This window comes from Drosophila arizonae, chromosome 3, assembly GCF_054131065.1.
Source record: "Drosophila arizonae isolate 15081-1271.41 chromosome 3, UAZ_ARI_1.0, whole genome shotgun sequence".
Lineage (NCBI taxonomy): Eukaryota > Metazoa > Arthropoda > Insecta > Diptera > Drosophilidae > Drosophila > Drosophila arizonae.
The window spans coordinates 3,867,633-3,893,899 of record NC_142923.1 but is presented as its reverse complement, the minus strand read 5'-3'; the positions used below and the strand labels follow the sequence as shown (position 1 = coordinate 3,893,899).

The window sequence follows — 26,267 nt, the reverse complement described above, 5'->3', positions numbered from 1 at the left end:
AAAACGTTGGTCATGAGCTGTATTTGTTATTTGTTTTAGAAATTTTCTTTAGTTCTATCTCTATCTGCCTTCATTGCTTAGATTAACAATCCTATAGAGGCGGACTATCCAGAGAAGATACTGATTAACTCTCTGTCGTAGAAGAGATTCGTCTTGTAATCTGACCAATCGTGACAATTATAATATATTATTATACGTAAAAGTTCTTATAAACCCTCTGCCTTTCCTTAAATTTAATTATGGTCGAACTGTGAATATGTATATCTAACCATCAACAAACACTTATTAAGTTATTTACTTCACATCTAGTATATGTGTGCTCATAAATATGTCATTGGCACTTGGAAAAAACTCCGTGGCACCTGTGAGAGTAGAAAGCGTCTTACACATAAAATGAAGCCAAGTCTCGCTGGCTAAAGTTTTAATATTCCTTATCGAAGCAAAACGATGATAGAGTGTCGCTATCTGTGGAGCGGTAGGTTAGGACAAGGGGAGGTCCGGTGTGGGTGGGTAATCCGCAGTCAGTTGGCTGACACCGCTCTGGCACCCACAAGCAACACTTTAAAGTCAATAACTGGAAGGGAGAGCAAATCATTTGCATGGGTTCCACTTCGCAAAGAGGGTCGCAGCTAAGAGGGATCAGGACACACACGCACACACACACACACACAAGAATTGCCTAGGGCAACCAAAACCAAATGATAAAACGCTGTCGCTCTAAAGAAAACCAATAACAGACACATTCGAAGAGTCCAAGTTCAAGATGTAACCACGACCAATCGACAAAGGGGGGGCCGATGCGAAAAAAGTATTTTTAGCTTGTGGCAAACATAAATTGTCTATTTTTATTTTCAACTTAACTTTTCATCAAAGACAACAACAAAATGCAGTTTGCATTCGTTACAAAGGTTCATATTTGAAAACTTTATATGGCATCCCAGCCCACGACTGCTAGATGCGTCACGTCAGTTGATATATGTATATATATATATATATATATATATATATATATATATATATATATACATATATATGAATATATATTAATATATATATATTTATTTACATTCATGATTTATAGATTACTATGCGGGCGCCAACATTTCCGCTGTGCAATAGATAAATAAATTACCTCAGCTAATTACGCTGAGATTTGTTATGGAAAATTCCATAAATCAAATTCCAAATATTTTCCACAAAAAAATATATATTTTTCATATATATATTTTTATATATAAAATATTTTTATTTTATTTTTTTTATTTTATTGTAAGTAAAGTAAAAATGTTAATAAGAGAAAGAAACAATTTTTTTAATTTAAAAAATTTTCGATTTAACCTTTCCACAGAAACTTTAAAGTTTTGTATTTTACACTTTAATCATCAATATTTAAAAATCGAATACAAAAACAAAACTACATTTTTTTTTAAATTAAACTAATTATATACAAAATTTGTATATAATAAAAAAATTTGTTTAAAAAAAAAGTAATTAAAAAAAAAAAATTTATAAAATTTTTCAGTTCTTAAAATAATAAGCCAAACAAATTTGTTTGTATATAAAAAAAAATTGGTTAAGTGGAAAATGAAATAGGTGATTTCGTTTTCAAGAACACGGTAGTTCGCCCGCCTTATCGCCTAGGCGAATGCAAATATTTGTAGTCTATTGAGCGGCTGTCCGCAGTTGAAATGCAGAGACGCCCACGTCAAGCCGTGGGATTAGTGTTGATTTTGTTCATATGAGGGCTTTATTCGTGTTATCTTAAACGTGTTATAGCTTTAATTAAAATCGTTGAATTGACACTTATTCGACAGGTATTTGGACTGATATTTGACGGTTACGGAGATTTCAATGTGGATGACAGCCGTGCTCCCTGTACAATTATTAAAATATTTTCCTCTTTTTTTATACAGCTATAATTTTTCAAAAAGTTTGGTTTGCCCTTTCTTCGATACTGTTAAAAAATTTGTTTGTTCGACAATTTTTAACATGAATTTTTTGCGTTTTGTTTTCTTATGTAAAAACCCGCCAAACGAGTGTGACGGGAGTGGATCGAAAGAAAAAGATGGAAACTATCATATATATAAAAAAAAAAAAAAGAAGAGAGAACACTGACACTTATTCCACGTCATCGTCATCATCTGGGGGCGGAATATACTCCGGAACGGCATCCTCTTCCCCAGCGTTATCCTCCGGCTCCTCCGGTACTGGATCGCCCATAATGATCTGCTCAGCCAGTTGGTATAGCTCAAGTATGTTCTATAAAACGTATACAGAGTATTTAAAGAATGTTAAAAGTTTGAATTAGTATATAGTCTAGGTTAAGATATAGAGAGTATGTATGAAAGGATGCAGATAGTTTATGTTGAAGACGTGAAAAGTATGTAAAGGGAATGTAAACAAAATGTTAAGGAAGTGAACATGTACAAAGTATTTAAAGTATAGATGGATTAGTCTGTCTAACTATAGACTATATAAGAACTATAGAGATTATACTGAAAAGCATATAAATCAGCTATTTACTCCAAATAGCTCTAGATAAACTTTCCCTTTGGCTCACCTTGGCGTTCCGTAGTGCCACAATTTTCTCATCCTCATAGCGCAATTGATCGTACTGCTGCTTGGATATGAGCAATCCCCGATTGAACTCATCCTCCATCTCTTGCTGCAGTACCTCGGCGTACTGTTGCTTAGCAACCGTCAAGCTAATCAAGCTCTCACTCTTGATGGATTCCTCGGTAACATCGGAGGCATCGTCCAGGTATTTGCTTTGAATGGCGCCCGGATAGTCGCCAAAGCTGCCCGACGCATCATGCGGCATCTCGATGCTGCCCACGCCCATCTCTTCCATGAAGAAGCCATCCGCATCGCTGCTGGGAGCCACCGTTGTCGCCTGCTCCTTCTTATCTGCATCTAGTTGGTGGCGTATGCGCAGCTCTGTCTCCCGGAACTTTTGGCTGCACATGCCAAATTATGAATAGTTAAGTTTCAGAGCACTTTGCTGCACTTACCGGGCGCGAACGATGTTGAGAATATCCTTCGGATCCGATGTGAACGGCATGGGCACACGCAACGAACGTTCCTTCATTTTGGCTCGCTCCGTTTCAAGGAACTCCTTCAGATTCTGTTCGCAATCACGCCAGTCCTCGTTGTCAATGCTGGCGGAGTGGGGAATAAGAGTTCGAAAATGAATTAGAATAAACCATTTGTAACCAAATTTAGTTTAAGTTAAGTTTTCTATGGAATTTCCCTTGAGTATTTTTCTAGTCTTTTATATACTGAGAAATTAATTACATTCTCTTCTTCATGTATGCTAGAAACCTTAAACCATGGAAATCATAGATCCTTTAGTTGCATGGTGTCTTGTTAGTCGACTTGAGGGTTACGAATTCTTATCCAACAGATTTAATTTATAAGCTCCAATTATTACAAAACCAAAAAAAAAAGTTTTGCAATTTTTTTTTTTTTTTTTTTTCAATAATTGTAAAGAAAAGAAATCCAAATATTGCGAAGTGATTATGTTATATACTCTATAAAACATTATGGATTAAAATATAATATAAAGATCTATTGGAAAATAAAGGAGTGCAGCAGATTCACATATTCCTGAGGATATATAAAAAATGATGTAAATTGCTCTCAACATCTTTATAGATACAAAACTATCTAACTATACTAAGGTCAGCCATTCAACTGCTTTATTGGCAAAGAACTTTATCTCAGATACTTAAAGTTTATCAAAGTCGCTTTTCTCTACTTGAAACTCGTGCACTTTCACTGTTGTTATTTTTTTCTTCCGCCAACAACAGAAGCATTTGGCTTAAAGGCTTAAGGGGGCGTGGCTTGCAGCCCGGCGCCCTAGCCTAATCTTAAAATATATCTTTAATATTGTTGTATTACGCATTTACTTAGTCTGTGGGCTGCGTTGGTTATGAATAACTTTTAATTAGTTGGAACAAAACTCATTTAGCATTATTTCTTTCACTTACCGCAGCAGGTCCATGCCTCGCTCCGCATCCTCCACTCGGTACTGCTCGACGAGGAGCTTCTGTTGGCGCTGTCGCTCGTGCTTCTTGGCCAGCTGCTCGGCCTCCTGGGCCGCATGCTGTAGCCTCTCTCGCTCCCACTTGACGCCCTGCACCTTCAAACGTTCCGCATTCTTCTCTCGACTCGTTTTCAGCTGGGGAATTTTTTGAAATCAAGTTTAGGATTTGCGGTTTTCGCGAGTTTCGCATCGTTTGATACCTTCGCGCGTTCCTTTTGTATCTCCATGTTGGCATCTTTGTTGACCATAAAGATGGGATCGTTGGCCAGCTCCTCGGGTATTATATCCGATTTGCCTTCGATAATCAGCATGCGTTCACGTTCCACTTCTCTTAACTATAGGTGAGATAATAAATAAATGATAAAAGTTTTTCCGAACTTAGTTTCAAGTATCTAGGATATATAATTTCCTTTCATCAACCAATCCTACATAAGCTTTATAATTTGATTGATATACTGTATCTATTTATTTAGCAATAGCAATTTCTTGGCATATAGACTTGTCATTGAGAATGCTCATATGCCTTCACCTCCAAAACTGACAACTGCAAGTGCGCAATGCAGAAAAATAAATATAATACTCGACGAGCTACTCCGATTACGTCCCCAAATATCTGCAACTCTCCTCGTAAATCAGAGGAAAACAATATTTAAGTGGGCATTTCCGACTCTTGAAGCACTTTTCCAGCCGCTACCGACTTCACAGCTGTTGTAATACCCTCGAAATGGGTAAAAGGTATATATGTTGATTTTTTGTGTGCATACTATGTAACAAACATAAGGAAATAATACTTAAGAAATTTATAAAAAAAAAATTAAAATTAAAAACATATATATTTGTACTCTACTATCTGAATATTTTCGTGTGATTCATTCAAAGAATCTTCATATCGTCTCTCTCCTATATAGTTTAAAAATATAAAAATATTAATATCTTAAGTGATCAATATATTTTCGAATTTAAAACTAATCTTAACTCAATTTAAACGTAAGCCTTAGGATAAACTCTAGTTGTGCTAACCCCACTCTAGAGCTCTCTTGCTTCGTCTATCGTTGCTTCTGTCGCTCGCATGTCTCGCATGTATAAAGCCAAGTTGCTGGTGCCTATCGCGATGGTCTAATTTTTTATGATTTTGACGGCTTGAATTTGCCATTTTCATGTCGAGGGCTCATTGAATTCAATTCAAAGAGAGAGCCGAGTAGCAGCAGCTGAACCAGGCGCGACATTTGTTATTGAAAACTTTTCTTTTCGTTGTCTCCTCGGCACACGCAAACGCCTTGCCGAAAAATCCCTTTTTCTTGTCTCTTTTCTGTTTTGTTTTGGAAGTAATCGCAGCTAATAAAAAAACGGACTACGTGACAAATTTTCGAGGGTCTACAAATTTTTGAGAGTCCCCCAAAAATTCAATTAGGCCTCATCCAAATTGGACACATTTGTGTGGCCAAGTATGAATACTCTGTAGACCATAAAAATTGCTTGAGAAGAGAAGTGTTGTTTTGTAGGGGATGTTTATAATACAACTATCAATTTTGTTATATATTTGTGATTTATTAGCGGTATTTTTCGATATTCTACCAGGCCTAAACATTTCTGAAAATTTATCTTAAATCGATAAATATCGATGTAGCAGATGTAGGTTAAATAAATGCACCTGATCGATACAATCTCTATAATACAAAAAGTAGAGATAGATGCGAAAAGCTTTCTTATAAAACCTATACTGATTCACTCACTTCATAATCTTTCCACTTTCGATATACCGATAGTCTTCAACACTTGGCATATTCACATCAAAATCGAATCACACTCTTTCACTGAACATAAAGAGGGTCTCAAGCCTCACAACTATATTGCGTTGATTATCCTGAATAAATCTCTAGTCAACATATAAATACCTGTCCCAAACTGCTTATGGTAGTTTCTAACCCTATATAGGGTATCTGTCAGTCGGTCTACTCACCTCACGCGCTCGAATCCGGGCGAGTAGCTGCTTGCGGTAGTCCTCGTCGATGCGTTCTCGCAGCTGCTTCATGTAGGCGCGGTCAGTCAGCTTGACCACATTGGTGCCCATGAGGCGCTCCAGCCGGGCGCTGATGCGCGGTAAATTGAAGCTGCGAAGAAGAAGAAGAGGGAAGAGAGAACACTCCTGGTTAATCAAACTGACAAATGTGACACAATCATTGCCTAAGTCAAGACCCGGAGTTAATTACCGAGCAAAAGGTTTACACACAATGCACAGCCTTTTTGTGGGATTTTATTTCTTGTTTTATTTTAATTTATTTTCTGGGTTTTTTCTTGTATTTTCACCTGTGTCACGAATGCGCCGCGTTTTCGCGCTTGTAACTCTTGGTAACGAATGAGGTCGGCCACATATTTGGTTTCTATAGAGCTTCTAGCTCTTTGGTATTTTTCGGCTTTTGGTATGGTTTTTTTCGCTTTGCTTTTTATTTTGGTTGCCAAACACCCAAAAATAAAAAAATAAACTGGCACCAAGAAGTCAACGCCACCTGATTGTCCCTCTCTCAAGTCCATGTCTATAAATGTGAAAATTTGTCTATGCATGAAACTCTAGACAACTTTTGTTATACTCTACTCGCCTTGAATTACCTCTATCCTTATAGATGTAATGATACCTTACTCTGTTTTCCCTCCGCTTCATTTTCGTTCACTCTATATTTATTTATCTTTATTTGTATCTCAATATCTATCCTATCTTGTGTATATATCTCTCTCTCTCTCTCTTCCTCTCTCTCTCTCTTCCTCTCTCTCTCTCTCTCTCTCTCTCTCTCTCTCTCTCTCTCTCTCTCTCTCTCTCTCTGTTTGTCTCTAATACGAATCTTCAACTACTCAACACTATTTTTTGTCGTCCCTCTCACTCCCTCTCTCGTTCAATTGCTCTCTCCTTCTCTTTCTCTCTCTCTCTCTTAATTTATTTTAATTTTTTTAGTGCATTTACAATTCGATCATTTCTCCATTTCACATATCATATTTGTTCACATTTGCTGCTTTGAACAATAGAAGCTCCCTCCATCCCCCCAATTGAGCGTAATTTCAACCCAGTTGAGGAGGTATTGAATGCAAAGAGGGAGTTCTATATTTATGGATAGCTATACTATGGATTGTTGTTAGTACGATATACGTATATTCAGTTGGGCTTTTTAGCAGGCAGTCTAGTCGTTAGATGTTTTTCTTTTTGACAGAACTCCATTTGATGTGAGTGCTCCACATATGTGCCGAGCTTTATATGGTAATACATATTGGAGCTATACATGCGATATATAGATATACATATATAATATATAGCATTAAATGCAAGTTAGCATGAAAAAACAATTCTCGACTTTTATAGTTAACTCTCAACTCTCTTGCATTGCTTAAAGGAATTGTTGTTAATGGCAATTAGTTTAGCTTTACCATGGGCTTATCCGCATATTTTTGCATGTGTATGATATATAGTATATATATACTATATATGCTATGCAAATATGCCATATGTATTTATGTAGCTGCCAACTTCGTCTCATTTGCTGCACGAAAGAAATTTAAGCTGACAGTAAACCCTAATACGAAAAGAGAGAGAAATTGGGGTCTAGTCTAGTCACTCTGAATCGGGCCAACTTTTGTGGCGAAATAATGCTAAATTACCTGAATGATATGGTCTGACGGCATGACTGACAATAATCATGCGCTACACCCACCACACATTGCCTGACTTGGGACTATGTCTGGCGTCGCTGATACCAAAATCTGCATTTGGTTTCACTTCTCGGTTTGGGTTGGTGCCAAAAAATAAAGAACAGTTGTTAAACGGTTCTTTGGCCTCAAATTAAGTTTTGATGTGGTTTTGGCCAGACTTAAATAAAGTTTTTATAGGGCTTATAATACGGAAAAAACAAAATAAGTTTAAATTTAGTGCACAGAAAAATTTTTAAAATATTTTAATATAGAATAATATGAATTGATGAAAAACAATTTTTTATATATTTATTTTTTATTTTTATTTTTTGCTTTCATTTTTAGTTAGATAAAAAAAAAAAGAAAAAAAAAATATAAATATATTTGTTTTTTTCTATGCAATTATAATTTTCAAACTACTTTTATCCAGAATACCAAATATATTTCCCTAAAAAAAATGTATGTGTATATGTATTATATCGATATACCGAAAAAACGAATCATAAACTTTGACCTCTAGTTATAATAACTTTCTGAAACCAACACTAATATTTTAAGTATATTTGTATATGTATTTTATCTTTTGTTTCGCAATTAAAATTTGATGAGCAGAAGCCTATTTTTTTATTGGCATATGGGCTTACATGGGCGCTATCCCGCCCACACATAAAGTACGCCCACTGCAGGGCCTGACCTATTAGCTACTCGTATGTAGTTGGCATTAAAGCAACTGTAATAACCCCAAGCACGGCGCTTATAAATCACGGCCCACCTGTATATGCGTGACAGGAACGGATGCAGCCTGAATAGCTGCAGTGTCAAGGACACGGGAAGGAGGACAAAGGAACGGAACAATGAAGGAACGAAGGTAATAAAAAGATTGTCGACATATCCTGAACTCATTCCGGACAGGAAATTTGACTATCATACGAGTGCTTCCTTTTCCTTTCCGTTACGATTCTTTGTTTTATTTGGAATACCCTCGCAGTTCGGCAGTACATATGGGGCATATTGGGCGTGTAACAGAAGGGAGACTGCAAATAATCAGATTATTTTCTACTAATTGTAGTGTGTATTGGACGTAGAACAGAGAAAATAAATATATAGATTAAAGAAAAATATATATTACTTATCAAGAATTGTCGTATTCGTTTATAATTCTCAAATTTCAAGAATAGAAGTTCATTAAGTTCAAGAGATAAAGTTAATATATTTTTTAACATACATATCGATCACATCTTTATCTTTATTTTTTATATTTAATATCAATAGATATCAATACTTAAATATATCAATATATGAATAGAAATATTTGTATGAGCTGAGTTTTTCTAAAAAAAATTATAGAATATAGAATCTTATTATATATATTATAGATATATAGGATCTTATTATTATTATTAGGAAGACATTTTATTGTAAAATTATTAAATGGGAATATATGGAATCTTATCTGCTTCAATGAGAATTACCCTATCTAAACACCAAAAATTGAAATTTAAAATAATATAAAATAAAAGCAAAAATGGTTTTTTAACAAAAAAAAAAAATGTACAAAAATATATATTTTTAAAATGATTTTAAAATAAACATTCTTGAATTTCACCTTTGATAACTTTTCTATCTATGCAAATATTTGTATGTATACATACATACGTCTATGTACACATAGAAGTCCCTCTGACTACAGGGCATTACCTGGTCGCGCATTCACCCATTGAGTCAATCTTGTTTGTTTTCTTATTGCAATTATTTAGCACACACTTCGAATTGCAGTGCCTAACGACACATGACATGACAGATTGCCATAGATAGCTGTTGGCGACGGGAACTGGGCTCTAGGTGATTCTACTTAAATTTATGCATGTAGAAGTTGACTTATTGGTACCAGGAAAGCAACAACAAGAACTACAAGGTTCGATTGGAATTTCATTATCAATGTCAATTGTGATGTAACACGTAGCAGACAGTTAACAGCGGAGAGCGGAGCGTGGAGAATGGAGAATGGAGAATGGAGAGTCGAGAGGCGACAGGCCAAACTAGGTGTAGAGCACGCAGACAACACTTAAGTTGGCTCAGGCTTACTCTTTCGCTCTCGTTGGCTATATTGAAAATTGATTGAATTGAACTTTGATGGCTTTCAGCGAAAGTCGCGTTCAGTGGGGAGTTAAGACATCAAAGCCAAGACATTGTTGTTGCCACAAAACATACGTGACATTGTTGTTTCTGTATCTGTTTCGCTTCCGCGAAGCTGTTGCCCCAATGAGCTCCCACACGGAAATGAATCGACTTCAAGTAACTATTCACACATTCAAGCTTCGATGTACAAATCAAGTTACAGCTAAAGTTGAAAAATAGCTATACATATATAGTTTGATAGATTAGGTGTAAAGGGGTTTCATATTACCACTTTCAACTTTATACGAGTCTGGGCAAATTCTTAAGGAAGTGTTGGCGATAAAAATAGCAAAAGGCGAGAGACAAACTTTTAGTTTAAAAGTTTAAAAGAGTTTTTTCTATAGATGCAAGTCACTTATAGAGTAAAGTTTTTTTGTTTTTTATAATTTTATCTCTTTCCCTTTATTAAAGTTTCTCTCCTGGGAATTTCCCTTCAAGATGCCGAATATGTTAAGGCTCTGCTCATATAATATACTTTCTCGCATCCCTCTGTCCATCTCTCTCCCATTCTCCTCCTCTCCCCCTCCTCTTCCTCTTCCTCACTCCACTCACCATATGCAAGCAGACTGTCGACATAATTTCTAATTGATTTTATTTATGACTCAATTAGCGCTCTTCTCGAGGAAATGTCAGGCGATATTAGTTTACAGCGAAAGTTCAGCTAGTTGAGCTAATTGAAAGACACAAGTCGAAGCACTACTCCATGGAACTAGCCGTGGGCCTTGACGCCTCGAACTATGCAGCGTTAATTAATGCGAGAGACGTGCATAAATTGTCAAGCACTTGACTTTTATGCGTTTTTCCAATTATCCTTGACTTGACTCGACTTGACTCGACTCGTTTGCAGCGCATTAAAATTGATAGGTGCAACACGTAGCCGAAGGGCAATAAATGCCACCAAATTTTGAGAAGCAATTATGTATATGAAAATTATTTACTTTATGGGCGGATTGACTGAAGAAAAATAATCAATCAAAGAATCGTAAAAGTTGCATTAAAAATAATCAGAAAAAAAAAATCAATCCTATATACTGAACGAATCCAACTATAGTTTAAAATTAAGTTAGTTTAGTTTAAAATTAAGAAATAGTAATAATTTATATTAATTTGGATAGTGATTGGTTAGCAAAAAAAAGTTGAGAGTTCACTGAACTTGTTAACTGAAGAGGTTTAAGAATAATAACCGTCTGACAGTCTGTTGAGTAATAAAGAATACAATGAAGATTTTAAATTTAAAAAAAAAAATTTTTATATTAAATCGAAGCCAATCGAGTGATAAAAGCATTAGAAACTATAACGGCTTATTTTTTAGTATTTTCAATCGCATTATATACAAAAGCAAAAATATAAATATAGGAAATTAAATGTACCACTAGAATTCGCATAGATGTGTACATAGAGTGGAGTAGATTAACAATCAGCTTTGACTTATCCTATCTAGCAGCACATCTAAAACAAATGCAAGGAAATGAATATATGAATAATATTTTAAAAGATTACATTTTAGCATATCTAATACATGCTCAAAGAACTATTATTTAATTTTCCATTTATTCATCTTTCCTTGATTTCAGTTGTAGAGCTTTGCAGACTGCACTCATACTCCAAGCTAGGCTCAAATTAACTCAGCTTTACACTTTAAATCAAATGATTCAAAATCTGTATAGGAATTCTAAAATTCTATCTGCAAACTAGCCAAATGAAGACTGCAATAAAATATCAGTAATTTTATGTATTTATCTCGCTTTTACCTCTCTGACGGCTCCAGCGTGCATTGTACGAAATCGACTAGGAAATCCTCCTCAACCTCCAGGGGCGTCACATTTCTGGCTCTCAGCCGTTTGCGGCCCAAGTTGACACGCCCCCACTTGGTCATGGAATCAAGTCGCTTGGACGAGAAGCAGGCTAGAATCTGCCCGTTTACTTAGCTGAAAGCCAAATGCAAATTCAAAGCGAACTGCGGCACTTGCGAGCGCCAAAGGCGACAGACGAATGTGAGGCACAATGTCAGAGGATTCTTGTTTTGTTTCGCTAACGTTTTTTTGTTCCAACTGTTGTTGTTATTGCTGTAGACACACACGCCTGAACACACACTCACACATACACTCTCACACACCTGCCCCACCCCAAACCCACACACATGTGTGGCAACAGAAAGGGTCGAGTGCTGCGATTCACTTTAATGTGGCAGCGTTTCGTGTTTCAGCTCGCCGCCTGTTACGGCCCAACCCAGCTCCAGTTCCAGCTCTAGTTCCAGCTACAGTTACGGCTACAGCTCCAGCTACAGCTCTAGCTCCAGCTCCAGCTCTTGGCCAAACGTGTGGGCGGGTCTCGCGGAATCGCATGTTGAGCTAAGCGTTTAATGTTTGCTTTAATGACATGACACCAATGTCAATATTATGACAAATACACAAACGTTTGCTTGTCAACAAGTTCGCATTTTACACTGCCCAAAAAATTATACCGATTCAACATCGCTAAAGCAATTGGGCCAAGATGATAGGTATGAATGAGGAATGTAAACAAGGTCTCATAAAAGTTTGAAAAAAAAAATAAAATAAAAATTTTTAAAAATATATCTATATATCTAAAAAAAAAAAAAAAAAAAAAGTCCTGATGATGTCTGCCAATATTTCCTTACATTTTACATAAATGGGGCCTGTGAAACTATAAAGCATGAATGAGCAACTGGAAGAAATTTAACAAATTACATACTTATAAATTTTAACAAAAATATATATAGATTAAAAATTTCGGATGGTATCTTTATCTATATTATTTAATCTGTCATGTGTTTCAAAAGGATAAAATCAATATAAACTCTTCATTTATTTAAATTCATTAAATATTAAATAATTTTAGAGACTAATCTCATACGCATATAAACTAAAAAAATAAAAATAAAAATAAATATATATATAAAATAAATAAAAATAATTTTAAATTTAATTTAAATACAATTAATTTATCAGTCTAACCTCACTTGCCTTTAGAATTAAAGGTAAACATTAAAATTAAACATATATGTTAAATAATTTTTTAGTTCTATCCGCTATTAATCTAATCAATCCCATCATACATTTTTTTCTTTTCTCATCTATTTCTAAAAAGATCCCCATGATTTTTTCCAGTGAACGCATTTTGCACTGCTCGAAAGGTTTCTCGCAGGTGACAACTCTATATCTGTAATCGTCTCGCAAATAAATATTGCCAGCAACTATTTTCCGTGGCTCTAGTTTCCATTTTCATTGCTTGATGCCAGATTTTTATGGCTATCATCGTGGGGCTGGCCCAAGAGGTGGCTCACTGCCTCCACTGCGACTGGGTTAACTCAGTCAATTCTGTGCTGAAACCAGATAACTATTTGGCTTTATGGCCAGGTTTCATGCCAGACCGTCATACAATAATTCCGTCTAATCGACTCTGAGCGCAGGAATTGAGCAAACACTTTGGCTGTCCCAACGGCTCGCCATGCAAACTTGTTGGGCGTGCAGCCGGTATGGATATATTTGTATATATGTATATACATTTGTATATCGCTATATACTTCGCGTGCTTTAAGAATCATTTTGCTGGCAGCTAGAATTACAGCCTCAAATCCCACCCACAAATGGCAACCGCAAGGCTGTTTTCCCCAACGGGCACAAAAATGTGTCCGCTGACACCTTCAGCCCAATAAATCATTCAAATTCTCAATTTCGTATCCTTGTTGTGAAAAGTTAAAAACGGGTGTATTGACTTCAATACGTAGAATCTATTGTATATAAGCCATACCATTTTTTTCCTAAAACTTTAAGTCTCTTCTTTGGAATTTAATCTAATCCTTTCTAGTTTAGTTAGGAACTTTTTAAGTTTTTGACAATCGACTTTCGATTCTAGTTAAAACTTGTCTACCCAATTGAGATCTAAAATATTTTAAAATTTGAAGAAATCACCAAATTTGATTGTATTTCCATCATGTCTCTCTAGGACTATTAAAACAGTTTCAATACTTTTACCAACTCTTGGTTTATTTTGTTATTGAACACTGGAAGATGGCATTGTATACCCATTCTACACCTTCTAGTATAACACTTCATTCAGTTTCACATTGATTGCTATGCCTTTGTGACAATAATATGAAATGCATGGTCAAGGCTTAAGTTTTTTTTTCCGCATTTATTTTTGTTTTGCATCGGACAGCTTAGAGCCAACACCTTGACGGCAAAGAAGCTCAAAGCGAAATGCAACCGAGGTGAGGACATTCTCAAGCTGACCGAGCGGCGGTCCATGCAGACTCAGGGCCTTCCTTGATTTATAAATGGCAGAACAAAATTCAATAGAAATTTAATTTCAAAAGCAATTTGTAGTTGCATCAATGAAAGTTTGACCAATATTTCAATAGCTCAATTTCATTTTCATTTCCTCTTTGCAAAGGTCTTGTTTAGTTTGCCAAAAGCTCTGGGTTTGTGCAGCTGCTAAGCTTTGGGAGAAGCTTTTCAATTGCCTACACTGAAAGTTATTTAGGCAACTTTTACAAATATGTAAAATAATTGTTGATGTGAAACATTGTGAATAGACTGAACACTTTTGTATATAACTGTTATAACTATCTAAAAATTTTATATAAATATATTCAAATGATAATTATATTTATATTATAATGAAACTTGGAAAATTGGAATTGGAAAATTGGAATGGAAATTTTTTGTAGAGCTCGTTGCTAAGTCCCCAGAAAGAATAAAATACTGTATGGATTTACTTCGACGGAAAATAAGTACCATAATTCCATTTCCAAAGTGGTTCTGCTTTTGTAAATGTAAAAATATCCTTCAAATGAAATAGAAAACAGCTGGTCATCTGAATTACTCAATATGATTTACAGACCTTCTTTACCCTCTCTGAGTTATAAATCTAAATCTAACCACACATTGTTAGGTCTTACGTGCACTTGACCAGATCCTCCAGATCATCCTGTGTGAGAGCATATTCCGCAGCTACGACAGTTGATTTCGTCGTCTTGCGGCGACTGCGGTGCCTCCGTCTTGGCACAGCCTTGGCGACGCCTTGTTGACTTGGGGCCAGATTATCCGTGGATTGCTGATAGCTGGGCATACCTCGGACCATGGTCGTGACCACCACGTCGGCCACGCTCTCGATGACACGCTCAGCCGGATACTTGGCTTTGCCAGGCCCGGCGGCCGCTGCATTGGCCTCCTCCGCCTTCGTCTTCTCCGCATAGCTGTCCCTTCTCCACGATGGAGTCAGAGTGCGTATCAGATGCTGCGTGTCCGCATAGCCCTCGTAGTTGTAGCGCTTGCGTAGACTGAGGCCGGATAGATATTCGAGCGTCTGCCAAACGTTCATCTTGTTCGAACCGTAGCGCGGCTCAGCGTCGACTGACCAACAATCGTTGCGTGCTATCCGCTGGGCGAGCAGCATCGTCACCGTTGCACATTTGTTGGCGCCCCTTGTCGGCGCGGGCAGCAGCCATTCGTTCGAATTGGAGCGCGCAACAGTGCCAGCTGTGAGTGGCATGTGGATAACACTTTGTTTACGCCGGAGTTACGGGGTCACACACGTATCACACGTCAACGGCAATACCCTTTCCCTCGAAGGATAAGGGGTATATGGGGATAATAGTTTTCTTACGGCTTGTGGATAACAAACAATAACTATTCCATACCCTTTCTTGAAAGGAATCAGGGTAGATTGGTGAGATATGCATACGTCTATCAATTAGCAGAGATATAGATGGGGCAGTATCCGATATCCAGTTATCCACGTCGGTGTTGAATGTGATAAGTTAGACTTAGATCTCAAATTGATCGGGTATAGCAGTGCGAGGTGTAATCTGTTATACGTATAACAGTTGACTGAATTCAAATATCAATTTATCCATCCATTCAGCTATATCTAAAGCGGTACGTTCATCCAATTCTTCGCTTCTTATCCGCTCCTCTGTACGTGCGCTCGTCCTGCAATCCTGTTTGGAAATACCTGTGTATACCCGCGTATACCCTCGCTTTTATACTTTTATACTCAACAAGCGCAAATTGAAATGTAATTAAGTTTCTTTAAAAAAAAAAGAACACACACATAGGATAAACTTTGCAGCCCGTTGACGGGGTCAGGAGGCGGCTCTCGCGTGCGACGCCGCTGACGGCCGAACTTGATTTGAGACCTGTAGCCAGAGCCGCCTAAACTGGAGCTGATGGCCCCCACCATTTAGGATGAGCAACAGCAGCAGCAGTTGCGTGGCGCGTATCGTGTTTATTGTTTGCCATATGCAGCTCCAAGCCTCGCTGGCGTCGGCTGAGCCACGCCTCTTTCGGCTCGATTCGGTGCCATTAAAAATAATATCATTCTGATTGAGTGACGCGCCGCTTAAGTACTTTCCTTTCATTCCCGTACTGGGTACTGACACCATTTCCGCTTCATTTCCCTTTTCTTTGCCTTTTTTTTTTATTGAACACGCAAAGTGTTTAGCCTACAATTGAAAGACCCCGACCCTAACAGCCGAAAGCTATTAGCCAAAAACAAAAACAAAATTCTACGCAGCGAAGGCTCTAATAGTGGGCTGTGCGCCTAGCAACACCTACATAAGTGAGGCGTGCTAATAACATTGAAAATTCTTTATTATATTTTTTATGCCGAAAAATTGAGTCATTGCGAGAGTTTAGGGATAGTGCATGGAATTCGCAAATGGAATTAGGATAAAAGTGTAGAAAGATCTAATAAGGGTGCTACTCAAGGTTGAAAAAAAAAAAAACTGTTTCTCAATTTATTAAATTTGTATACATATCTTTACTTCCCAAAATATGTTGCCAGACCGTTTCATTATAGAAGTTTAGAAGATCCTTCGCAAACCTCCATATATTCAAATTTAAATAAAATTCTCGCACATATCTCTAATAGGCTCTAAAACTTGTATTAAATATTTTCGCCAGTCTAAGCACAACCTTGAGAGCACCGCAATAGCACTTGAGGCTGTCCACATGGAGCACACCAAGTGGTAATCGACCTATAAACAGAGCGCCAGACGTTTTTACCAATTACTTGGCAAACTTTTGCTGACAGCCCGTCAATCAAAGCGCTTCGTTAGCATCGCGTGACTCCAAGTGGCACATTCATTTCATATATAATATATAGACTTATACACATATACATACATATAGTATCTATAAGGTGTAGCAGCTAGCCTCTTTCACGTGAACTGAAAGTCTTATCAGGCGTGTGATGCAATTGTCTGGGCGCATTTCTTGCACTCGATTAAAGACACGTTCCCAACTTTCATTTGCACATTGAATAAATAATTCAAGGCCGACAGCTAAATGCTATGATGTATGGATGTAATTAGCATACAGCCGATAAAGCTTTGATAGATCCAAAACGCTTTAGTTAAAAGGTTTCGACTTATCTTAGTCTATGAACTATACTTTTCTTCAGCCAATCAAACAAACATATATTTGAAATAATTATGGAAATATATGACCCTCTGCTTATTATGTGTACCCATAGAGAATGCTTTAGTTCGGAACATTAATCGAATCACAGTTCGTGTTAACTTAGCATTAATCGCTGTGCCACAAACTCTCTTATATCTCTTATGCCATATAGTAGTCACCCCACAATCGAAATATTCTAATTATATGTGCAATACTCACGCAACAATAACATCGGGATCCTCCCACCATTTTTTCTGCGTGGGCTCCAATCGCAGACTCACCTGCCGCCAATGATTCTTGTGAACTATCTGATGTAATAACAGATAATAGATAATCGATAAGTAAACCCCTTCTCAACATTTTTAAAAAATTTTCCAACTCACCTTATACTTCTTGGGATCATAGGAATTTTGTTCCTTTTCATTAAAGACCAGACGAGCCATGTCCTTTCCCTAAGTCTATTTGCAGAAACATATATACACGGTTACTAGCTATAAAGCGCAGTGTGTACCTATATATATTTTTATATATATGGAGAGCTATATAATTGTGTATTTCTTACTCCAAACGTTTAACTTAAGATTTCAAATATGACAGATTTTTTAAGGGTAACGTCGTTTAGGTTTGGAGTTTCAGTTGAATTTTTGATAGTAATTTAGAGGAGTACGAGATATCTTTTTATATGAGGAGTAAAAAATAACTGAGAAAAAGACAACGAGAAGGAGAGAGAGACATATGGATATATGGAGGGAGAAAAGAATTGATAGAGACAGAGAGAGGGAGAGGGAGAGGGAGAGAGAGAAATAGCGAGAGATATAACGAACTATATGTGCAAAAAAAATATATATATTTGGTTATTTCATTCAATAAACTTTTCCGTAGAATCTAATTTTACAGTTTTCTTGTATATTCATATATACCAGAAAATTATCTAGCGTATCCATAGCTCAATGGACATATATGGCTCGCAAAAAAATACCGTAAAAGTATTATGCAAATCTCTCTTCTAGATTACATAAGCATTCCATTAGCTTAGCTTTAGTCTAAGTGTCTTTTAAAAGCTTTTCCTCAAGCTCTATTAGCGATTTAAATATTATATTAATTATCTGTCTTGGGTATTTATATGGCTATATAATACATGCCAGAGTCGGCCAATTTAATATCAGAGCAAACACTTAAAAATGCTGATGAAATATAAGCTACATTCAGCATAAAATTCCAAGACCCGAGCACTAACAATTGTTTTGAATGCTTGCTATTATTGTAATAGTCTATACCCATTGAAATGGGCTACTTAGAATGGGGTATATTGGTTGTGTACGAAATACTTTTAGTGAGAGATGAAGGCTGCATTAACAAGCATTTATACTACTGCAGATCTGTAAACATTTCTTTAAAATCGATAAATATCGATTGACGTTATATATGTTAATATACAGTTCTCTTCTCTTGAAAACTATAAATATATATAAATATTATTGGTTAGTTATGCATTCCAGTTTTACGTTCACTCCATCTACATTGATCTTTTACTCAATGCAGGGCAACCTCAAGTCAAACACTCTTCGCAGCTACTATTGTCGCCATGTGGCTCAATTGATAGGCGTTACGAGTACAAGCCCCACACATGTCGCTGATATATTGTGTGTGGTGTTTGAAGTGATTGAGCGAACCAAATGGAGGCTGCTTTGATCGCCATGTCTTGGACTTGTTTGTGGCGTTTATCATGGAACTGGCGCTGTCAACTACTGTGGCTAATTGTGACCTAGGCGAAGGTCAAGAGGGGGGAATATGTTCATACACATCGTTGCCATATCGCTAATCTGTCCAGTTTCCGCATTTACTGCATTGTCCGAGAACTGGAATTGGCCTGGGCGAAAAATCTGTCTCTCAGAATTCGTGCGCTATAAAAGGCCAAGAGCCAAGAGCAGTTGGCAATTAGTTACGTTTCAAGCGTTGCAGCAAACACAGAAAAGCTAAACATGAAGGTGAGACAACAGTTATCCGATTGACAGGCCCAAAGATTAAGCCTAGAATTAGCAATGGCTTAAAGTGTTTAACCTGACTGGTCAAAGGACTTACTTAAAAATATACCCGGTGAAATAGTATAATCTGAAAGAAACTTACCAAATAACATCAGGATATCTAAGGATTAGAACTGACTAAAAATAAGTCAAAGGACTGCAGTTTTTATGTTTCTAGGATATGTCTAAGGATCAAAAACTCTTATCTTTGAACATTTCTGGGCATTTTCATCTAAAAATTGACTATTGATATTTTGTATAATTTGTGAATAATTCATACTTCAATTCAAACTTTACTTTCAGTTCGCCGTTGTCGTAGTCTTGTTCGCTTTGGCCTGGGGTGTCAACTGCTCGATTGTGCCTTTGCTCAGCGCTGGTCCCGGACCCGCTCTGCTGCTCAGTGCTCCCGCTCCGGCTGGCTCTGTGGCTGTGCATGCCTCCGCTGTGCCCGCTGCCGTGCCCGTTGCCATTTCACCAGCTGGCCCCATTCTGGTGCAAGGTGCCGCTGCCTCGCCAGTTGTTGTCGCTGCTCCCGCTCCAGCTGTGGTAGCCGTCGCTGCTGCGCCCGCTTCGTATGTGGCCAAGACTCGTGGTGCCGTCCACGTGGCTCCTCTGCCCGGACATGTGCAGAGCGCCGCCTCCGTCAACCTGGAGCCCGCACCAGGCACCTTGTAAAAATGTTTCGCAATAGACCTTCACATGGATAACACACTCGCTTAACAGACCTGCCTTTGACCTTGCCATCGCTCTCCCGTTTTGTGGTTTTCTTATAAATGTTCTTTTGTTTATTTTCGTTTTCCTGAAAGATTTTCCTACTCCTATGCGCCTGATTCGATTTGGGCGCTCTGCCATCTAAGTCATCTATCTATATTAATAGTCCTACTCTTCTGATTCTGGTCTTTATTCTATGTACAGCTATATCTTTAACGATCTGTTAACCAAATGATATCCGATCAAGCACCCACTGTTGTCAAATGGAAAATTGTTTCAAAATAAAAATATTTGTTTAAAATCAATATTAATATGGACTTTTTATTTATTTTGGATCTACTGCCTCTTAAATGCTTTCCAAATAATTCGTTAGCCCACGAGGGACTTTAAAACATTTCAGACTTGACCAAAAATGATTTATTGATTTTAAAAATTAATTATTCACTATATATATATATTTATATTTATATATTTATTTAAAACTTAATAAAAATAATCATAACTATAATAATAATATCTCAATTTCCATCGATATAGGGTGTACATTACGATATGTAAATAAAGCAATTAATCATTTCGACTTACAGATCAACAGATACAGGGGTGTTGACCACAGCCCGCATAGCTAAACAAATCCAACTTGTTAACTACAGACAATAAATTATGCACCTGGCTAAAATCGAAAGTTATGTATATGAACTTAACTGGAGCAGGGCCAGTTGACCTTGATTGAGCAGCGCACTTGCACCTATATATAGTATAAAATAAAACTCTGGTTATGTTTCAGCTTGTCGTATGCTAATTCTAAAAAAGCCTCAGGTAAAGTTTAGCTGCTGTTCAACTGTCATGTTGGCACTTAAGCCCCCTAACTGTTGCTCATAAATCTTGAATTGCCAGTTTGCGAGTCTGTAGCAGTCATTGATATTTCTTACAGTATATCAGGTTTATGCAACGCTTTTTTTATAAATCATTTAAAATGTATTTTTAGACTGTTTCAAATAAATAAGGGCGACGCAGCCCTGTCGTAATAGGTACACTAGATTGTATTTAATGAGTACAAAATTGCTATATTCGTCATTATGCCAATTATCTATTGCATTCATTAAAAACACTCATTTTCAGTTTATATAATAGCTATCTAATAGCTAAGTCTACCTTCATGATTAAAATAGTATAAATTTTATATACGTGTGAATAAAGAGTTAAATGCAAAATAATATAGCTTTATATCTAGTTTTTCGAAGCATTTGTAAATATCGATTTATAACTGACAATACTAATCTAGCGTGGAAAGCTATTATTTAGAGCTAATTTACTAATTCCAGAACACGCATTTGATGCGCGGAAATAACTTCATATATCGATATAAAATAATAACGGATTATCTAGCGTACTAAATTATCGACGCAAGAGTACATTAGAGTTTTTCATATTAAGATGGCACCGATACTTGTCAGTACCAAGTGAGTTTACAATAATCGAATAGCACTAACGTCTCTGTCATCAGTGTCAGATTATTCAAAGCCTGTTAAATTCAAAAGTAGGCGAACCGGTCAATTGTTGTCATCAAATAAATAAATAAATAAAAAATAAAAATAAATAAATAAAATAATATTATATGGGCTGCTTAAAAATAAATTGCTCTTAGAGAATCTATAGATTAGAATTTGTTCAAAATTGAAACGCAGTTTAGCTGTTATTAACAGTTGAGCTGTTATTAACAGCGGACGGTTTATGTTAAGCACCTGAATGTAAAAACATATGTTTTTACACCGCAAACGGAATTTGGTTATCAATTTTTGCAAGTGCATAAAGTAAAGGGCTGCGCGCCCACAAAAAAAAAAAATAATAATAATAATAATAATACGAGTGATAAAAACAAATATGGCTCATAACTATAAGGTAATGCCAGCTGGCATGGAGTCTGATGATGAGGAACTTGATTGTATGCTGGCACATTTGAAGATTAAGCGATTAGAGGATATTACAACGGGTAGATGAATTGAATTATTACCATAGCACATGGGATTGTTTATTCATATTGCTGTATATGATTTTGAACTACATCCTCAGGTGCTGGCATCGATGGCGACTTTGACGCCACCTTGGACGAAAACTTGCAACAGTTCTTCACCGCCTTTCGTGATAAATGGAATATGCACAGCAAATGCAAATCTTCGCCATATATGAGACAGGAGTTGATTAAAGCGCTAATGCAACATCCCAATCCCCTGTTAATGGCACTCAAAATCTTTGCTAATTGCCCGGACAGCAGTAATGTGAAGAACAAAAGTCTATCGCACTTTGTGCTCGATACCGTTTGCAAACTGCAGGTGGATTTTCCACACCTCAGTGAGCAATGCGACAAAAATACGAGCATGATTGCATTTCATTTTGTTAAGACAACGGGCTTGCCTTCACTAAATAATGCCATGGTCCAAGCATATCGTATTAACCAAATCAGGGAGCTGCTCGTACCTAAATTGAAAAAGATGCTCGATGAGGGCTACTATAAGGAGGTGGCCCAATGGACTCTCTATTTACAGCTGACTCATCAATTTGATATTCTGGAGTTGGCATTTCCCTTGATAGCACAAGAAAAACTACCGTTAGCTGAAGAGTACCTGGATCAAGCAACGCAACAGCGTTTGCCTTTTGTACAATTTCTCGATTCCCTGCTGCACAGGGAAAAATCTGTCTTCGAGATGTGTGAACAGACTTTGAGGTAAATATGTACAAAAGCATTATACATTTATTACAAGCATTATACAGATTGTGTAAACATGATTATATATAAGCATAGTAACGATCAATCACCATTCATCTCAAAGCTAGACACTTGACGCACAGGTCCTCCGGTAGCACGTGTCGATCACGTTTCAAATCATCGATAGTTAACTGATGGCTGACAGCTACTATGAAATCGATTAATATCTTAAGCTTTTCTCTTTCGCAGTCGCTATAAGAATCTGAAAGTCTCCCATCACGTGCTAAGCTATCGTCCTATCTCAAAGATCGTTGCTCGCTTGGCCAAAAAATATGGCTTCGACGATACCATAACGCCCAACTATAAATTCACCAAGACCTGCAGTTATCTACATTACCTGTATCGAGAATATGAGAAGCAGAGGATTAATCTGGCCAGCTTTCGGGAGTTGGTTAGGGTGCATGCTTCGGATTATGCGCTGCGTCTGGATTTTGTTAACTATATAGCAGCTGCATCCGTAAACAGTCCCTACGAATCAGAAGCCATCTATTGGTATAATGAATTTAAGATTCTCAACGAACATTGTCCACATGAAATCAAATCGCTAATCTCACAAAAATCGGATCTGCAAAACTGTCGAGTAACTGAAGAGCAATCAACCGAGTCGATGCCTTGTGAATTGTACCTTTGCATGGATTTGCCAGACGAGTGCCTCATCATAGTAGATTCTTTTCCAATCTTTAATCGAATGCTGAAGCATTTGCAGCGCGAGCATATCATCTACCTGGACTCTGAGTGGATGCAAAATGTTTGTGCGCAAAATCAGCTTTGTCTACTGCAAATTGCGACCACCTGCAATGTGTACCTAATTGATTGCTTGGCTAGTCGGCCAGCACTGGAGGAGCAACACTGGCGTGCGCTGGGCGCCACGGTGTTCAACAATCCCAACATACTCAAAGTGGGTTTCTCCATGTTGAATGATTTGTCGGTGCTGCAACGATCGTTGCCTCTTCAGCTACGCCTCCATATGCCGCATCATTATCTCGATCTACGCAACGTGTGGCTGGAGCTGAAGAAAAGGCAAGGAGTCGAGCTGCCTTTTGGAAATGTCAATCGTGCCGGAGATGCGCTCACAGATCTTTCTATGCTCTGTCTGGGCAAAAAACTGAACAAAGCGAATCAGTGCTCAAATTGGGCAAATCGACCGTTGCGAAGAGAACAAATACTCTATGCAGGTGGGAACCTAATCTTGATATAGATCCATTAGTTTGAGTTATTTTTATCTAATTCTATAAATTGATCTCCTTTATAGCCATTGATGCCCGTTGTTTGCTGTTGATCTATGCGTGCCTCTCGAGCTGCGTGTCGGACATTAATGTTATTATTGAAAAGTGCATTGCTAGCAACAATTTTTTGCGACGTGGCGGACACAATGTGAAATAGTAGAAATAAGAAATAATCTCGGTAGCAGTGACGCGCCTGTACAAGGACAACTATGTTAAAGTTATGAGAGTATTTGAATTATATACACACATATATACATGTAAGCATTCATATATATATATATATATGTATATATGTATACATGATAGCAAGTATTAAACGGAATTGGACATTGATTATTTGACTCTGTTTATTTCACAACTCTTGTTTTCATATTTATTTAAACAAACTTGTAAGTGCCACATATTTAACAAAAATCAGCTCATATTAATCAATCACTCAATCATGAGACTATCTGTGCAGCATAGGTAAAATACTGTTAACAAGCTTTAAAACTTAAATGATATAAAGGGCAACGCTTTTGCAGTGAGCTTAGATTAATATGTGAGCATATGTGCTATTCCAGTCCCTATCAAAAACGCTTTCCAAATCCTTGCGTATGGAATTCGCCATTTGGGGCAACGGGTCTTTCAGAACCAAACCAATGCCCGCTGTGGTTTCAAAATAATCGCCCGACCAATTTGAAGTACCTATGTAGGCCACCTGGTCGGTGACCATATACTTATTGTGATTAACGCGGGCATAGGGTATGCGCTGCTGCTGCTCATCCATGGGCACAATAAAACGGCGCTGCAAGAGTGGCAAGTAATTAGTAGTAGTAATGTTGTTGCCTATAGAGTTTCATAGTTACAATTTGTATATCAACATGGTTAGCCATGGTTAGATCCTGCAGTGAGCGCAAATAGTTGTCCATACGCTTATCGGAATGCTTCCACCAAGAGATGAGCATCTTAACAGCTACTCCACGTTCCACGGCTGCTGTACGTAATGCATTGTCGATCGCTGACCAATATTTAATCTTCGATTCAAACATGATTAAAGGATAGTAGTCCATAACAGAAATGTGCACAAATTTAAGAGCTGTGTTAATTGTCTTTAGAATGGCATCCAAATCGTTAGTGCGTCCAGCTGCAGAAAGTGGAGGCGGGGAACTGGATGCATATCCCTTCATTATGTATCTCCCATTCACATTCAATAACATGGGCTGTTCCGCATTGTAGTTGGTATTGTAGCCATAGGGCCAAGAATTTGGTATACGAGCATCGGGATTGCTACCCAAATACCAGTAAGCTTTGAATATCTTAGCCAAATCGCCGGCCAATTGTGGACAATTCTGTCCGAGGACGCCCATTTCCTTGATCTGGGTTAGGGCACGCCAATCCATGTTGGCACTGCCCAAGTAGAAGTGCTGACCATCCACAATCCAGAGTTTTGTGTGCAATATGCCACTACCAAAGTACTTGGGAAAATCAAGAGTAACTACCTCGGCAGCTCCATAGGTGGACAGGATTTGCGTATCCACATCCGGAGAAACGTTTGAAGGGGCACTCTGTGCAATACGTATCTTAATCTTTGAACCCACACCGTTGCCATTGTTCAGCAGACGCTGAAATATCTCCTCTCCTGGTTTTGCACTGCTCTCATTCAAGCCCAAATCCTCGCTGCGCATTGTCCAGTAAAAAGAGCCAATGTCCAATGAAGTTCTTCCTACATCCAAAAGTTTTTGCCACGCCTCAATGGTGCTGATGAACTTCGGACTGTTGGGCGTATAGTTTAGACCAATGGGTATGGACTCCACTAGTGTTATATTGCAATCATATATCGTATCATCACGTGGAAGTTCTTTGGTTTTAAGTGCAAAAGACTTTGGATGCAAAGCGGAACCGGCTATAAATAGCAACAGGAATGTAGATAGAAGGAACATTTGCAGCGCATATACGTTTCCTCTTTGCGCATTCCTATTCGAAGCCTGCTCGACGTCGTCCTCATGGTTGATAAGTGGTTGAGGCTTGTACATCTTTCGATTTTTAACTAATGGAGTTTATCAAATTTGTTAACCAATTTGTCTACCATATCCTTATCAAAATGTCAGTAACTAATAAGCGTTGATAATTGACCAATTTACTTATAAATGTGCATCGATATCTATCGATTGACACTCAGATGCTCCCACGATAATAAGGCTTGACGGCTTTAGCTAAGTAAGCTTTTTATGT

The 26,267-nt window shown here is 37.5% G+C and overlaps 4 protein-coding genes across 6 annotated transcripts; 2 read left to right on the top strand and 2 right to left on the bottom strand.

The window, feature by feature from the left end:
• Positions 1-1,724: 1,724 nt before the first annotated feature.
• LOC108612082 (uncharacterized) lies at positions 1,725-17,961 on the bottom strand. 3 transcript variants are annotated; one of them, XM_018004978.2, is made up of 8 exons: positions 17,709-17,961; positions 17,545-17,633; positions 6,006-6,156; positions 4,246-4,380; positions 3,990-4,180; positions 3,012-3,158; positions 2,561-2,957; positions 1,725-2,259 (listed from the first exon to the last, which is right to left on the bottom strand). In XM_018004978.2, the coding sequence occupies exons 1-8, from the start codon at positions 17,766-17,768 to the stop codon at positions 2,119-2,121; spliced, it is 1,311 nt and encodes a 436-aa protein (XP_017860467.1). In that variant the 5' UTR covers positions 17,769-17,961; the 3' UTR covers positions 1,725-2,118. The 3 variants fall into 3 exon arrangements, with proteins under 3 accessions (XP_017860467.1, XP_089320370.1, XP_089320371.1); XM_089464244.1 differs by lacking the exons at positions 17,545-17,633; positions 17,709-17,961 and adding an exon at positions 14,823-15,589; XM_089464245.1 differs by lacking the exons at positions 17,545-17,633; positions 17,709-17,961 and adding an exon at positions 6,353-6,370.
• A 1,197-nt stretch (positions 17,962-19,158) lies between these two features.
• LOC108609710 (uncharacterized) lies at positions 19,159-20,365 on the top strand. Its single transcript, XM_018001434.2, has 2 exons — positions 19,159-19,313; positions 19,653-20,365. The coding sequence occupies exons 1-2, from the start codon at positions 19,308-19,310 to the stop codon at positions 20,022-20,024; spliced, it is 378 nt and encodes a 125-aa protein (XP_017856923.1). The 5' UTR covers positions 19,159-19,307; the 3' UTR covers positions 20,025-20,365.
• Positions 20,366-21,605: 1,240 nt separating this feature from the next.
• Positions 21,606-24,386, top strand: Nbr (exonuclease mut-7 homolog). Its single transcript, XM_018004612.2, has 4 exons — positions 21,606-22,053; positions 22,134-22,785; positions 23,017-24,002; positions 24,080-24,386. Exons 1-4 carry the CDS (start codon positions 21,945-21,947, stop codon positions 24,208-24,210), a joined length of 1,878 nt encoding a protein of 625 aa, XP_017860101.1. The 5' UTR covers positions 21,606-21,944; the 3' UTR covers positions 24,211-24,386.
• LOC108611808 (5'-3' exonuclease PLD3-like) lies at positions 24,383-26,260 on the bottom strand. Its single transcript, XM_018004613.2, has 2 exons — positions 24,902-26,260; positions 24,383-24,840 (listed from the first exon to the last, which is right to left on the bottom strand). The coding sequence occupies exons 1-2, from the start codon at positions 26,066-26,068 to the stop codon at positions 24,583-24,585; spliced, it is 1,425 nt and encodes a 474-aa protein (XP_017860102.1). The 5' UTR covers positions 26,069-26,260; the 3' UTR covers positions 24,383-24,582.
• Between the last annotated feature and the right edge of the window lie 7 nt (positions 26,261-26,267).